Genomic DNA, 16,740 nt, shown 5'->3' on the forward strand with positions numbered 1-16,740 from the left:
TGGAAGAGATCAAAAGGTAGGAAATAATCCCTTCTTTCCAGCCTCCTTTAACGCATAGGCTTTGTTCATTGAGAGAGGGAGAAATCTGCTGGGTCCAAAATTAGAATGCTTTTCACACTGTATGTAAACATGCTTAGCATCCATATCCAGTGGGTTTTACCCTCTTCTTCTTTGTAAGAATGCCTGTTTTGAGAGTCTTGTATTTCATGTCAGATTATCTGAGAATAACTGCAGTTTTGTGTTTATAATACACATTTTTAAAGATGATACGCAAGGTACTTTGTTGACTCACTATATGTGAACAGCTGTTAACACAGCTGGAGAATGTGTCCATACTGCGCTGCTACTTCAAGCTGTCACACTTCAGCAGTACTGAATTTCTTGGCAAATCTAGAATAGTGTGTGTAATCTTACTGGCTGGGTGATGGCTGTTCTTTTTTGTTACATAAGAGGGAATGCTTTCTGAAAGCTCAAGGACCTCACTGATTTAATACAATTTTTGTGAAATATCATTTAAAAAGACTCTGTGTAATTAGCCCATTTTGAAAATGCATTATTTAATACCCTTCTTCTGTATGTAATTTTTGTGGCAGCAGTACATTAAAATCTAATTACAGCACACATCAATACCATGATTCAAGAAATAAATGGTAATGAAACAGAAAATCAGGTATTTGAAGCACATCTCCTCAGTTAATTTGAGGAGCCTGTTTCTGGATTCTAGACAGCAAATTACTGTTAACCACTCTATAAAACTACTCTTTATAAGCCAGTCTAGTTTTCAGGGTTGACTAGCCAAGAATAAACTGAAATTTCATAGACATCTCTTCTTTCGATGCTAATAATACATCATTTAAGTATATAGAACTTGAATGTAAGTAGCTTTTGCCCTCCTAAATTATGCATTTTTTAAAACTGATAGAAATTAAATTATATTCAGCCAATTCTTTCTGTAAGAAGTGCAGCAAGCTGAGTTTTTCATTTAATTGTGTACTAAAGACAGTATATGGAATAAGACCTCACTATCTTCAGGCAGACACTGGTCTCATTGTATATGGAAAAAGGACTATTCATGAAAGATGGAAGATAAAAGCAAAATATTTGATGAAGCAGCCTTCAGATATTAAAGAATTTATGTATGGCAGTTGTTCCTCCTATTATAAGCAGGTTTTAGTGTGGAGAAACAAATCTCTCTCATGGAAAATCATTCCTTCTTATTTAATGGTAGCTAACTGGTTTTTGTTTGTTTTAAAGAAATGTTATTGATTACCAGCTTTGATATTGGCAAAGAAATACCTTGCTGCCATGGGGCAAACATAGTGTGGAGGTAGTGAGCTCTCAAGAGCAGTAAATAAGTGTTCTCAGAAGTTTGTAAATTATTCTCTGCTGGGAGCCTTATGAATGTTTCCCAGGGGAGCTGGAGAGATAAATAAAGAAATGCTGAGCCACAGAGTATATCCCCATCAGTTTCTTGAAGACACCAAAGGGACCTCATCTCTGCAGGAGATGGTGCTGAAGGTTATGTGTCTGTCTTTCCAAAGGGGCTTTTGGATGTTAATTCTCGGGGAAGAGGCAGGAACACAGGCTCCTAGCTTTGGGACTCAGGATCTCCTGGAAAAGAAAACTTCCACTTGCTCCTGTGCTGCAAGGTGCTTACTATTCTCAAAGTGCACTTTTCTAAGGTATTGCATGCTCCTATGTACAACCACTGGAGCTGGCTAAAAGGCCTCAAGGTCTAATCTTAATTAACTTCTCTTGTGTTCTGTTATACAATGTCTCCCTCTTAAGGTGTCTCTGCTCGTTTGTTTTTACTTGGGGACAGTTTTGTTTCTGACACTGTTACAGCTTCCTTGGTGAAGCATAGGTGCCAAGGAGAGAGAGGTGCTTAGTACTGATGTATGGAAGTATTCCTGCAGTGAGGTTTTGGAGGGTTTCTCTGCCTGGGTTGGGAAGGGCAGAGAGTAGGATGTGGCACCAGGCTGCTTGCAGCCACAGCGTCTGATGGCCTGGTGATTCTCACACGTGGGATAAGCTCAGTGACGGTCTTTGCCTGGACTGGGCGTGGAAAGTGCCCAGCATGACTCCAGCATGCTTTTGCATGATTTGAGTAGGAAGTGGCAGTAGGACTTACGTATTGATTGTGAGTAGCTGATTTTCTCCCTCGCCAAGCTGTTTGCTTTCCTAGTTCCTCCATACTGTACTAACAGTTGATGTGCAAAGAGATAAGTTCCTATGGTTGGATACAGCTTTTGTATTTGCTGCTCTTGCCAGGTATTCAGTGTCTTCTAGCCAGCCCTTTGTGGAAAAAGACAATTTCTAGCCTGTCTTGGCAATTCTGTGTTTTCATGTTCTTTGCTGTTGCAGTGGGGCTGGCCGTAATTCTGGGCCTACCAACGAGGCTGAAATGACTGCCTTACTTAGACTTCAAAACACAAAACAGAACTGTGGTTTAAAATGTAAATGTGTGTTGGCCTTTCAGCGTGCCTTTGCTAATGCACAGAGCTGTGTTGGCCTCATCCAGCTGGAGTCAGGAGTACTTTGCTGTTGTCTGCTGTGGGAGCCTGGTCAGGTCTGTCTTGGGAAGCCTGAGTGGGGGTGCACAAAAGAGTGTGCACAGGCTGGCCTCTGGATGCAGACTTGCTGCCAGAGTGAGACTGAGGAAATACATCTGAAAGAATGGGAACAATTTAGAAAGATACGATAGCAAAGAATGGGTGCTTCAAAGCATGTCCATCACCAGGCAGATGCTTTTTGTTCCTGTGGTGTATTATTTTTCCTTTGTTTTCCCCTCAGTCCTTAAATTAAGATTTTTCTGGGCATGGACTTTGTGCTTACATGTATTTGTGTAGTGTCTGCAACAGTAGAGCCCTGATACTACACAGGACATGAGAATAATAACTAGTCTGGTTTGTATATTTTAAATCAAGTCAACTGAAAGAGATTACTCCTTTTCTTTTAGTCAGCAGTTGCATGCCAGAAGGGATGTTAATTTTCTTATTGCAGAAATTTTATGACCTGTGTTAACAGCACATTCTTAAGCTTTTTAATTCCTCTCTATTACTTGATGCATGAACATAAATTGTTTTGTCACTGACAGCAAAACACTGAATGATATTTTCAACGATAGACCAGAAAGAACATTAATGCATGTTTTGGCAATGGCCTTGAATATTTTTTGCTTTTTCGTCTGCCTTCTCCCCTCTCCTTTCTGCTAAAAGCACTCCAGATATTTTTATTTCTATCCAGTGGTTCCAGACTTAAAAGATACACCATTTATTTATTTATTTATTAATTACTTATTTATTAGTTTGCCATATGGGACTCTCAAAATTTTTCTGTGCCTTACCTGTTGTCTAGGTTTGATAATGAGCTAAACACAGCTTTAAGACCGGTGGTGCCAAGGTAAGGAAAACAGGGTCAGTTTGATGTAAAGTGCTGATTTGCTGTAGACTTGTTCTGTGGTTCAGATTGTTTAAAAACACTGGTAGATTAATTCTGCATGGGTTGTCAGTTCCATGACTGTCTCTCACACTGCTGCCGAGGTAGAGCAGGCATAAAAAGCACAAAGCCAGCATAAGCTCTGTATCATGTGCTCTCACTAATTCAGCAAAAATGAGATTGTGTTCCCAGGTCTGGCATGGGTCAGGTTAGTGTGGCTGGATGTTGCTTATGGTGACGTGGAAGTGGTGTTGCTGCCAGCTGTGTCTTAAATTGAGCAAAGGGCTGGTTAAGACGGTTAAACAGAAGAAACTGGACTGAGGAAAACAGTTTTTTATGGTAAGATAATGCTGTAGAAAATAAGAACCTGCAAAGCATCTGAGCATATTGCATGTGCACTGAATGAAAAGCATCATATGTCTAATATATGTTTCTTTATAAGTGGGTAATATTAGAGGCAACTTAACAGTGCACAGTAGCATAGAGACTTGCAGATATATATATGTCATGATCTATTACTGGTTTTCTTCTTTTTAGGGGAAATATATTTAGTTTTGCAGTAAGTGAGAAGTATTTTAAAGGCCTGTTTGTTTTTTTTTTTGGTTGTTGTTTTGTTTTGTTTTAATTCTGTTGGATTCTAGTTCCTTTTCCTGAAGACAGCTCTTGCAGTTCTCAACAAAAAACCCTTTTTTTTCTATCTGTGTCTCTGAAGAGAGTGAACCTATGTTGAGGCTAGTGAGGAGGTAGAAGGTATAACTCATTTTGAGACATCAGCTTTGGGTAACAGCCAGTGTCTGCAACTTCAGAAACTCCCAATACAGCAGATGTATTTCAGTTTGTCACTGAAGGGGGAGTATTGCAATAAGCTTGATTGAAAACCCACAAGGTTAAAGGATGGTCTCCTCTTAAACCCCGACAACATAAACCACACCCTTCATCTCCTCCTTATCAAGGCCAAGGACTTGTTAAGCCGTTAAAGAAGCACAAAGTATGTACCAGGTGCGGAAGGTGGGAGAGGCCAGACGGGATTGTTTGGGTGGGAGGAAGCTCACAGTACTGTGTGTTAGGGAACTATGTGAGTGGTGTTTTCACGCACAGGATGGGGAAAATCCATCTCTGAGGAGTAAACTTGGGCAGCTTTGATCCTGCTGTGAGGCAGGGGAGTCAGCTAGTTAACTTGTGAGGATCTCCTCCATCCTTTGCTTGGAGTGTACTTTTGTCATCAGTTTGGATGTAAGAGAGTGCTTAATTTTTTTCCAGTTTATGTGGGCTACTTAGTCAAAAAGGTGGTGTACTTCTACCAGTATTTACTTTTTCTTTTAAAAAGGCACTGCATCTAAACCAAAGTGAGGAACTTCCTGCTTTTTCACATCAAAAGACGGAAGCTTGTCTGTCTTCATTAGGAAATTTCTCTGTTAGTGCTTTTCTATTCAGGATAGTGCTGGGACCTTGCTAGAGGCATCCTTCAGATTTTATTTTGGTGGTCACCGAATACTTTTTTTCTCACTTTTTTGACAAGAACAGAGAGCTGCCTCAGCTGCTCATCAGTAGACTTTCTGTGTGCTGTATTGCCTTAAGCACCTGTGGGGGTGATGCTTCTTACTTATGCCTGGAGGTATCTGTGCAAATGCATCCTCTACACTTCTGAGAAACCTGCCACATGCTTAACAAGTACCTACAGGTAGTTGGTGCATAAAGCTGATGTGGTTTGGAGAACCTGCTGTGGTCCGTTTCCCACATGTTGGCAGTGTATAGTCCACAGGTTCAGGGGCTGAAGACCAGTCTTGAGCAGATAAGTGAGGTTCTCAGGTGCTGGTGAAGTTTTGCAGTATAAATCAGCAGAGGACTGGCTCTTCTTGAAGCAACTCTGCATGCATATTTAATTTTTATAAAAGTGTATGTGTGGGCTTTTGGACAATATGTAATATTAAATATAACCCTATCAACACATACCTTGTCTCCAGGTTTGTATGTGGAGTTATGCTTATGGGGTTACTCTGGATAGAAAAAAAAACCATACTCAGTTGCTTCTTCCCTTAAGTTATTAAACGGGGGGAAAAGCCACCCTGATTTTGTTTTGGATATTTTTAGCTATACAGTTAGAAAGTTAATGCTTCTAGAAATGTTCAGCTTTTATCTCCTATGTTTTTCAGTTTGTAACTTCTGTCCTTCCCTATATGTAGTTGCTGTTTGGTTGTGTGCTGAATCCCACTGCATTCAATTCAGTTGGTGTGCATGATTTCTTAAGCAAGTCGATAACTGCATTTACTGCAATCTGTAGACAAGGTCTGTCTGGTGGACGGTATAAAAACATCACACAACATTGGAAAGACCAGTTTATAACTTTTTTCTTGTTGTTGATGATTTGAATATGATTGATTTGTGCTCATTTAGAATTTCCCTACTGCTATTTTAGCATCTTTTGTGTAGATGTGTTCACAGTTGCAGCTGAGTTGCAGAAGGGTCATTAAAACTTTATGCTACTGTTCTTGTCCAAGCACAAGTAAAATATAAACATTTTCTGAAGTGAGTCTTCTCAACAGTGAAAAAATATTTATGTGAAATTGCAGTGGCCAGTAGCAGCTGACATAGAGGAAAATATTCCCATTATTGCTGTCACTGCTGGGGGATTTGCACTTACTTCAGTGTGTTGGGACTTGCATTTTGGAAACAAACAAGTCATTGCTTCGCCTCAGGACTTAAATATTTTTATTAGAGAATATAATTACTAAGCTGTTACTTTTTTTGTCCTGTTACATTTAGAGATGATATCCTTGAAAGCCCTGGATAAAACATTATTTCTCGAGCTATTATGCTACATGCATAATTTGGTAAAGAAATTTTAGAATGTGTTTTACTTTAGACTGTGTTATTTTTATGGTAAAAGGCTGCTGGGAAAGTAGATTTATCCAGGCTGTGTGTGCAAGGATAGAGAGCAATTGTTGAAATTTAAGTGTTAGCCAGCATGGTGGCCTGGATCTAAAGTCCACTAAAGATTTTTTTGTCTTGCAGCTGTTTTGTTGGGGCAAGTTCCTGGTGAGGAAGATGGTGTTTCTAAAAGGTTTCAAAGTGGAAGAAGCTCAGTTCAGGTTAATGGCTAATTTTTGGTTAAGGCATAGAGTGTCTTGCAGCAGGCTGAGGATGAGGCACAGTGGAAGTGCCATGGTCAAACCTTCAGCTCCTCCTGCCTGCCTGGGTGCTGCCATGTTTCAGCTGTGAGGGATTGCTACCCGCAATTGCTACCCTCTCGTCCTCACAAAGAGCCTGCCTCAGTCCCTTGCTGGGATGCAGAACAGGGTCGGAAGAGTGTCTGGAGGTGGGAGCTCTTCTCCCAAGTCTGGCCTTTGCTGCTCCCTACCCAGGACATGGGGTTCAGGGGACCTTGCTGCTGCAAGACTGACATGGCTCTCAGGTGCCCTAGACAAACCAAGGGAAAATGTATGTCTGAAAAACCTGTTTTGTGACACTGAAAGAGTGCATAGACCTATAAATCTTGCTAAAACCACAAACCTTGCTAATCTCCTCCCTGGTGCCAATGCCAGGACAGTGTTGTCTGTGGTAATAAAAGATAGGCTTTACTTTATGGATCCCAGAGAGGTAAAAACTAACACTTCTTCAGCCACAGGTTTAATGTGTTCAGACTTGGAACTGTGTCTCTCTTAAGACACCCTTAACTGCAGTGTCTTCTTCTCAATTCCCCTGTATGCTTTCCTGGTTTTTATTTCAAGGATTACAGTGACAATCTTGGCTCTCATTAAATCAACGTCAGAACTCCTCTTGGCTGCAATGGGCTGAGGGCTTCTCCCAAGTTCTTTTTCTTCAGTTTTCTGGTATCTTTTTGCAGTCAAAGGTGTTGATGTGGCTGCCTGAAGTTCTCTGCTGTTACAGGCCTGTATGGTGTTTGAGAGGTCTCCAGTTTCCATGTGTTCCTGTGGTGGCTCTGTAGAGCTGAATATCTTTTTGTAGCCATGCAGATGTAAACCTAAGTAAGATAATGGCTGGTTGGTCTCAGTAAGTGCCCTTCGACTTTAAAATTTCCTTCCACTACAAGTGCATCAGAATCAACACAGTGTGAGCTTGAGGCAAGGACCTTCCCCAGCATCTACCTGAGAAACCAGCTATGGCCAGGGACTGTTTATTTGCTGAGATGGTGAAGTGGCACATCCTTGCCCTTGCTTTGATTAAGTGAGAACTGGGCAATCTGAGGTTCATGTGGACCCTGAAACCATGCTTAAGCATACCTACACGTAGAAACCAAGCTCTTAACTCTCTGTTATATTTTCCTAAGTTTGTGAGGATATGGATAATCTTACTAATGCAATGAAAGAGTTGGGAGAGAGGTTGAACTGTTGTTAAATGAATGAATCTGTGAAAATCGTGTCAAAGACATCTAGCAACTGGATTGTCAAGAATCTGGCCCCTGGATCCATGTTCTCACAGCTGCCTCGTATTCAGTGTACTTGGCCACCTTTCCAAATATGAGACGCCTGTGTTACCTTGTTTGGGTTTTGGTATCTAGAGGATAAGCTTAAATTTTGTCTTTAGAAATGTAGAAGAAACATGTTAGTTGGGATGTGTTTCCAGTTTCAGTGTCTGGAACAAACTCAGACCAAACATCACTCTGTAGGAGGACAGTGTTCTCATTTCAGGTGGTGTGTGTTTTGTAATCTCTTTCTGTTGGTTTTGTTCTTTTGTACTGATATGTGAGCTAGGGCTTAATTACCTACTTTTACACGCCGGTAAGCGTAATTTTATTTTCTTTGCGCTTTACTAATAAGTCAGTGCCACAGTTTTTTTGCAGACTTGAGAAGGTGCTTTGCTCATGCCTTGCAGAATGGGCTGTGAAGTAGTGGAGAAGCCCTTCTCCCACATGTAGTGAGAGTGCTGCTGTGCAAATGACTTTAATGCGTGTGAATTTCTCATTGAACTCCCGGAAAAGTGTTTCACTGTTGTTTATATAGACCATTTAATTGTTGTAACAGTTAAGTGAATATGGTTTGGTTGAAAACCCGGATTGAGCACTCTGGCTCTGCCAGGAAGCAGTGCTTTTACATAAGAGGTGTCATCTTCCAAAAAAGTCTGGGACAGCCTTGTGAAGCGGGGAGACATTTCTTTGGTGGAGCTACTTTACTGTGTCTCATTGCAAGATCCAGCCCACTTCCCTCCTCCATGAGTGCCTTGCTAGGAAAGGAGGAGTAAGATGGGAGCTGGAATTGCTCCCTTTCCTGTGACTCTGAGTTAATTTGTCTGTGGAGGAAAGATCTGTTCAGGTAGTTCCTGCTGCAGCCTGCTCTTGGGGCTGGACTGACCTTGCCTGAGGGACCCAGGATATAAATGCTTCTGTAGGGATTTGGTATAAAACCTGCATACTTTCTCAAAGTATTTTTCTATGTAGGAGTTTTGTAGGATGGACTGCAAGTGATCTTTGTTTGTAGAAAAAAAAGTGATTAAATAGTTCCTGTTATATATTTGGCTTCACAGAGAGACAATTTGAAAGTAAACTGATACATGTTTTAGTAGCAGCAGCAGCAAGAAGAAATATCTTTGAATGGAGCAACATGAAACAAGAACATCTGAAGACAGGATGGAATGTGCTGGAGAAAATGCTAAGAGCTTGCATGAAATAACTGTTTCTGATGCCAGGTGTGATAACCATACAGCATCAAAAATAATTCCACTATTTCTTTCTGTGTTATCTCTGAATCATCTGCTGTAATACAGGGTTTAACTCTCTTTTTGGATCATGTGAGATTTTCCAATTGAATCACTTAATTATTTGGCCAGATACAAGCTAGCTGCCAATCTGCCTTCCTTTTGTAAAATCTCTGCTTAAATGACCATGACTTTAATTTTCTGGAGTGTTGTAAAGAGTGAGCTCTATAAAACTTGGTTTTTATTACGTACACACGAGCTTTCCACTCTCTTCTCCCCCTCTAGACAAGGATTTGTGAAATTCTCCCTCGTGCCTATACATTATGTGAAGTAATTAGTTGAAGATGTTTCTCTATCCTCAGTGAACCCAAGTTTACATTTATTAAAAAGGAGCAGTATGGCTACAATTTGGCTTGATTTTTTTTCCCCCCAACAGCATCTAATTAAGTGAGAAATGTTTCCACAGAGTATCTCCCTTGTTTCATGTAGTTACAGCAAAGAAAACATGAAAGCTGTCTGGCTGTATATTCTCTCTAATTCAGGGGTGCAGAGGGCATAGAGATGGTTTGGGAGTTGTGGCTCCAAGTACCCATGTGGAAGAAATTCTGCTGTGCTCCTGTACACCAGGCAGCTGTCAGCTAAGAACCCACTGGAGTAGACTGTGGAGGGTCTTCAGAGACTTACCCTATTCCTATCTCCCCAAAATAGCCGTCCACATTATTACTCAACAGACCAAAAGGGTTATTCATAACTACAATAACATTTTTTTAGAAAGATTGCTTTAATAACGACAGTAAGAACAGCAACTGCAATAATAATAATAATAATAATTATAATAGTAATAATACATTCTGGTTATAGTAGTGCAAAACCCAAAGAGAAATAGGAGAAAACACTTCACAGTTAAAACACTTCAGGCTACTAAAAAGAGGTGCGTTACCATTTTTTGGGGATGACGGGCATGTTTGCTCTTGATTTTGAGCTCCTAAAGTTGTTTACACCTGTCCTTATGGGAACAGTCCTATCTGAGGAAGATTTTGTGCTTGAAACCAGCCTTTGCCTCTTCACCCCAGTTCATTAGATCTGCCTGCATGGAAGAGGAAAACAAATGCAGGATTTGCATTGTTATGAGTGACGAGAAACATGTCCTTGGGGAAGGCAGGCCAAGATGTGATGTTGTTGTGAGTGGCAAGAGTCACACTGCAGTGAAGTGTTTGCTATATAATGAACAGCGTAAGGACAATCAGAGGCATAAGTGTGGTTTTCAGCCACAGAATTTTCTTTGGTACTGTGTTGTGCTTTGTTTTTCACAGGACTTGTTTGTGGAGCTGGTGGAGTCAGGGCTGTGGTAACTGTTTTGAATAGAGCAGGGCAGGCATCTTTGGAAATACGGCTGAGATATTCTTCCATAGCTTGTTTTCCAGAAAACACCATTTCTGCCAGATGTTGGGGCAATTTGGCCTTATTTAGAACAACTGTGGCAGTCAGGAACTGTGGTGTAGCACACTGTCCTCCTCCTCAAGGAAATGCAGCTTGATCTAAATTTCCGCCCTCAGACTTGTCAGACATTTGTTATTGTTTGCTGCTTCTTAGATCCCTTTCCTGTTCTTTTTTGAAGCTATTGTATGACAGGTTTTTCTTGGCTGGTTGCTTTCTATTTACTATAAAGAAACCCAAAGACAGATATCTGGGAACTAGTGTTCTTTGAAACCATTTGTAGAATTGCATTGGTGCTTCTTTTTGAAAACTAAGTCTAAGATAATTTAAATCACTTCTGAATTTTTATTTTTTAAAATAGAACTTGCTTTTGTAAACAGCAAAATATTTGAGTTCAGGTTATTCTGATCAATTTTAAATAAAAAGTCAGTTACATTTGCGTGGGGTAGGATGAAAGGAATTGCTTGAAAGATATTGTTTAAAAGACTTTTTAAAATCAGCTTTGCTTTTGCAGGCATAAAAACTGTTATTTTCTAAGTGGAAGTGGAAAACTGAAGGTTTGTTGTATCACACTATCTCTGTATAGTAGAGTTATAAAGGTTATAATAAACTTGGACGTGAATTACACATTAGTGGGTTTGTGGAGGATGGGAAATTTACTAAATGTTTCTGAATGCGCTTTAATTTTTTCAGGGACAGGTGACTATACATGCAAAATTTGACAAAGACATTTACCTCCCAGAGGATGCTGAGTTTTACTTTGTTTATGATGGGTCCCTGAAGAGACACATAATGTTTGCTGAGCGAGCTGGTGACAACACTCTTCAGTCCATAGTTCCAGGTGAGCCTTAATTCCTGTTTATATTTTTCCACTCTTTGTTCTACCCAGCCCCATTTCAAAGCTGGGTATAACTGGACAGCTTGGTATAACTGTTTTGTGCCTCTCTAATGGAGAAAATGCAGGGATTTAAATGATGGCCTTTAGTTTCCAGGCTGAGTTTGGCTGAGCGTAGGTGATCCTGCCTTCTGTAGCAATCTGTGCCAACACAGTATTGGATGTAGACAGCTTTACCTGACTTGTACCATTGGGTGTGCATTAAGTTCAGTCTTCAGGGATGGCATAATTTTTAATGTGAGTTGATTCTATGCCACAACTGTTTGCTTCTGGTCAACCTAACACCTGCAAAAGTCCTGTTTTTTTTGAGCCTGCCCTTGGTGCAGCTGATGCCTGGCCTGCAAGGCCCTCCTGCTTGTGATGCTCGGAGCTCTGCTGGAGCTGCACATGGTATGGAGATGTCTGGGAGACAGTTCCAGGGTGCGTCACTGCAAACAGGGGGACATATGTGCTGCCTCCCAGCTGGCTCCCTGCCTTGGGCTTGTCTCCCTCTTGGATGTAACATAAACCCTACTTGTCACCTTTATTGTGAGCTTTGTGACCTTTCCATTTGTGTGAATAGGAGGCTATAGACGTGAGGTACCTGTGCAATAGGATCTCCTTGTTTTCTCTTGTGTTCTAAAGGGGATTTAGAGTCTGAAAATAAGGGTAGAGTATAAAAAAGGAAAGTTCACTGCAGTTAGATAGTGGCTCCTTTGAACCCGTAAATGCTAAATGATTGTCATGAATTACAACTGGAGAAAATGCAATGCTAGGTTTGTTCCAAGTTGGTTTTAATTTTTTTTTTAAGATCTCAGCATATTCTGTGATGCTGTTAAATGGTTGCTTCTGGGCTAGGAACCAAAACAGAAGGCTACGGGCAACACTTAATCATGACAGAAGCCCTGAACAGATGAAAATACAATGTGAGGCTAAACTATATCCCTGCTGATGTTAGTGTTATTTTATGGTAGCCAAATTAAACATAAGGGAATACAGAGCACTTTGAAAACAACTATTGTTGTGGTAAATACATCCTTCCTTCTGTAGTTACTAGAATGCACACATACTTGTAGCTCTTCAGAGTATGTAGAAAAATTTAAATTTGTGCCCCATGGTTAACTCTCCAGTGAGAGGTACAGCTTGCACCTCTTCTGACATCTACCCTCCCTTAGATGTCAAAGGAGTAGGAGGGAAAGACAAAGTGCTGAAGAGGTTAAAGAGGCAAACTCCCTTGGACTTTGAGGGTCCCAGCTGTAAGTTACAGAGTTGATACAGCACTTAATCAAGTTTGCCAAGAGCCTGAAGTGTACTTTGCTTAAAAGCCTTTGGCCTGGGTAAATACAAAATTGGTTTTAATAAAGAGGTATTACTCAGAATTCAGGGACATCTAATTTTTCTTAATGCTTACCCAAGAATCCTCAATTCTTTCCACTGTGGTTGAAGAACCCTCACCTAAAAAGACTGGTTCTAGAATTAATTAACTTGGTATAATTGGGAGAACTATCAGTCCAATAGTCTAATCCAAGTTCATCAATAGAAATAGTTGGTGGATGTCCTATGATAAATAAGTGTAATGAAAGGGAAGAATAAAATAATTCTGAATGAGCAACCACAGGTCTTAGAGGTGGACAAGAATTAAAAATAACTAATGTATTTTTTGAACATAGGTGATGTTAGTGATTAATTTAATGTATAATTACAGGCCATGGATACCAAGAAGCAGTTTCTGTGTCTGTGTTAATGTACATGGTGGGTTTCTCACCTGTGGTCCTCGGCAGCTGTCCCATCACTTACAGAGAGAATCTGTCATGCAAGTTGTCTCAATTTCTGGTCGACCACGCAGAATGTGTCACCACCAGTAGTCACAAGCTGTTGCTGGATAAGTTTGGGCTAAGGATGAAAGATCTGCAGTCACTGGATAATGACTTGATGATGGCCGTTGCTTATGAAAAGTTGCCTTCAACCTGGAACATCCTTGGAAGCTGCCCAGAAGGTGGTAGAATTTTATTTGAAGTTAGAAAACTTTTAACAGTGGTTTAGTACACAGTTCAGAGCACAGTATCTCACTGTTTTATCCAGTTTCTCAATTCTTGTGCTTTATTTTGTGGTTAATATGAAAAATTGTTCAAGTGTGAGAGGGGTAATCAGAGATTTGGTTTGTGCCCTGAGAGTTAAAAGGGATAATGCTGGTTATTGTAACTCTGTCTCCCTAGAAGGTTTTTCTGCCTTGACTCACTGTGAATGCAGCTCTTTATCTGTAAATAGAGTTGTCTGTTTAAAAAAAGCAAGAACTGTAGCATGAAGCTTTGCAGCCATGATTCTAACCAAGTGAGATATTTTATCTCCAGAGAAAAAGACGGAAGAATATGTTACTGTAGGCATTCTGATGTGCAGAGTAAATATAATTTTTGTGACTGTTCTGTCAGTGTTTATCCTTTTTTTATGACTATGGTCGTTCTTTGTGGAAAATATCATTAAACAAATTTCTTTGTGGCTTTTTTTAGTTGTAGAGGAAGTGGAATGAAGATATATGTGAAACTTTACATTAGGGTATGCTACTGAAAATCTTCATAACAAAATCAGGTGATATTTTCCCAGTTTCAGGTTTCATTGCAAACAAAAAACTTAGGGTTTGGCAAAGAGTATATTTTTTTTGCAGAGTCAGCTGCTTTATAGCTGAGGGTAGAAACTGTGTTATACTTGACGGCTTCACATGTTTTTCATTCAAAATTTGGTAGTTTTGGCCGTTTTCCTTTTAGTACTTTAAATTGCTAAAAACCAGAAGACAGGCAGTTTCCATGTGAGCCAAACTGAAAGAGATTCATGCAAGCTTTTGGGAAATAAAAACACATCACTTAAGCCCATTTCTTTGGGTAAGGGCTTTTTTCATGTCTTAAATCTTTCTAATTCTTAGTGACAGATAACTTAAAATTTGAATAATGTTTTTTATCTGTTTGTTGTAAACAACCCCTTTAACAGATGTTAAAACAAATACCAAGTCTCATTCAAATACTGGCTAGACAGGAGAGGAAAAAAAGAAGCCCATTACTTGTTTCATTTTGATATTTAGTAAATATTTGTTCACGTTACTCAACTACTGGGAAAACTGTTGGATTTTAGCAATGGGGAACTTGTATCAAAGCCTGAAGAAATCAGCTGTAGTTTTGTTCACTGGCTTATCTAAGCTTTTCACCAGCTGAAACCCAACCCAGAAGCATCAGCAGGATGTCAGTGGTACTGGGAGATGCCTGGGCTAGCCAGCTGGGTACCTGCTTGCTTGAAACATGGGGAAAGGTTATCCTGGGTGTATTGAGGGTCCAGAGAGTCAGAGATCATCTCAGCCAATATCAGAGTAAGCTCTGCCAGGACAACTGCTATCCACAGAGCAAAATTCTTTGATTTTTAGTTGTGCTAATAGTTAATTTTCAGGTATACTGCAACATTTATATGGAAAAAAGGTATGTTGCCCTTGCAAGACTTTTATAGATCTTGTATTTTTGGTTCTATGTATTTTTCATACATTTTTCACTTTTCAGATTAAAATACTATACATAAACAAAATTTCAACACAGCAGAAAAGCTGAGATGTGTGCCACCATTGCCATACAGAGTCTCTGAACATTTGAAGTGTTAGACAAGCACGTCTTCAGCATACTGGGGCTCCCTCATGGGCACTGTTGCACCTGTGGGAGTGACATCTCCCTTTGTACAACAGATGCTGCTCTTAAGTGAAGCCAGGGTCTTTTGCCTTGTTTCTGAATAAACAAAACGAATTCCTGGGGCCTGGTAGCAATGCTCATTTACAGTGGGATCTGTCAGTGCCCTCCTGCTTGGGCAGTGCTTGGAGCCACCCTCGATGAATGGGGGGCTCCTGAAAGCTTTCTGGACAGCTTTTCCTTCAGCCCAAGGGAGGTTAGTCCTTCCCTTTGTCTCTGTCTGAGGTCCAGGCTTGGGCTGGGCCTGGTATCTATTTTGCTCTCCTCTAGGTAGTTTGTATAATTTTTCTTTAACTTCTGTATCCTTTCTCTCTCCTTTCTGAAAGTATAGTTTTGATCCTCTCTCCTGACTATGAGAAGCACTGATTAGAATTGCTTCCTTGTGCTGTCTCCATCACTGTGTTTTTGTCCCCAAAGCCAAGAAAGCCAAAACTGAGGGTTGTCTGTGGCTGAGGGAGCCCTGTGGATGCAGGGGAAGGAGAGGGAGGGAGAAGGGGGAGGACTGAGACGGGAGAGCCTCAGATCTCTCAGCTCATGAGAAGAGGAGGAGAAAGTCTTCATCAACGCTCAATCATCTTCAACCATGAGGCGATTAAGTGTTGTCCCTGTACTCTTCTACATGGTCTAAAAGATCAAAATTGGTGAGAAACAGAATGTAGATGTTTATGAGTGCTTAGAAAGAGAATGAGAACTTTTTTCCCTACTTGCTGTCCCTACAACTCCTTGTATCAAAGGTCAGAGGTGTCTTGACACTTGACATTGTCAGGATGTTCTTTTTAATATAAATGTTGCAAAAGATGGGTGCTGTTGTCCATCACTACTTAGAATGTTATGCTTGTGCAATTCTGTCAGTTTTAGAGCTGCTGGGCTATTTTTATTGGAAAAAAGCACTTTTGAGTGACATGTTGCTGGAAAAAATTATTGCACCATCTGGTGGTTTTTGACCTCATTCATTTTTATGCGGATTTAGACACGTAAGGTTGATGGAAAGATAGAAGAATGCTTTATTCATAGAAATTTTGGTATTTAGGGTAATGTATAAGAAGGACTGGGTAAAGAGGGCCCAGAGATTGTCTAGGGAGCATTGCAAATAATTCAGGAATTTAGTGTAGCCTCACAGGTCAGGAGTTATTGGCTGCATTATAGAAAGTTCAACAAAAGAAACAAGAAAGCATGAACCTTTCGGTAATGCTCACTTGTAATAGATGCGAGCTGCTCACTCTCATAGAGTGGTCAGGTGTTGAGATAAGCAGCTTGCTGCTAGAGAAAACTAGGGACTCAACAAAGGTGCTATGCTTAGACATTTATTTGTTGGTGGGTTTCAGGAAAGGGGAAGGAGGGGTGGGGAGGAAGGAGAGGGAGAAGCTGATTTTCTTGTTTATTGCACCTTGATAAAGAATATTTTCCTTCTGAACTGGATTATTCAATCTGTGGAGAGAATCAGTATTAAATAATAAGCTAAATAAATTGTTAGTGCTGCCAAAAAAAGAGAAGAGAATCTCTGTGGAAAGATTCCACAGTTTTTTTGTTTACCAAAAAAGAAAAAAAAAAAGGAAAAGATGCAAAGAAGGGAGGAAAGAAAAACTAAAAAAAAAGAGAAAAAGAGAGAAAGGAGAAATT

The 16,740-nt window shown here is 40.2% G+C and overlaps 1 protein-coding gene across 5 annotated transcripts in view; it reads left to right on the forward strand.

Annotated features, from left to right (window-relative positions):
• The window catches only part of ARHGEF28 (Rho guanine nucleotide exchange factor 28), a 118,512-nt gene that overhangs the window by 9,884 nt on the left and 91,888 nt on the right, over positions 1–16,740 (forward strand). For all 5 annotated transcript variants that reach the window (XM_039567389.1, XM_039567391.1, XM_039567390.1 and 2 more), the window contains exons 4-5: positions 11,221–11,368; positions 13,107–13,397. In XM_039567389.1, coding sequence (XP_039423323.1) covers positions 11,221–11,368; positions 13,107–13,397 — 439 coding nt within the window. The remainder of the gene's footprint in view (positions 1–11,220; positions 11,369–13,106; positions 13,398–16,740) is intronic.

Source organism: Corvus cornix, chromosome Z, assembly GCF_000738735.6.
Source record: "Corvus cornix cornix isolate S_Up_H32 chromosome Z, ASM73873v5, whole genome shotgun sequence".
Taxonomy (NCBI): domain Eukaryota; kingdom Metazoa; phylum Chordata; class Aves; order Passeriformes; family Corvidae; genus Corvus; species Corvus cornix.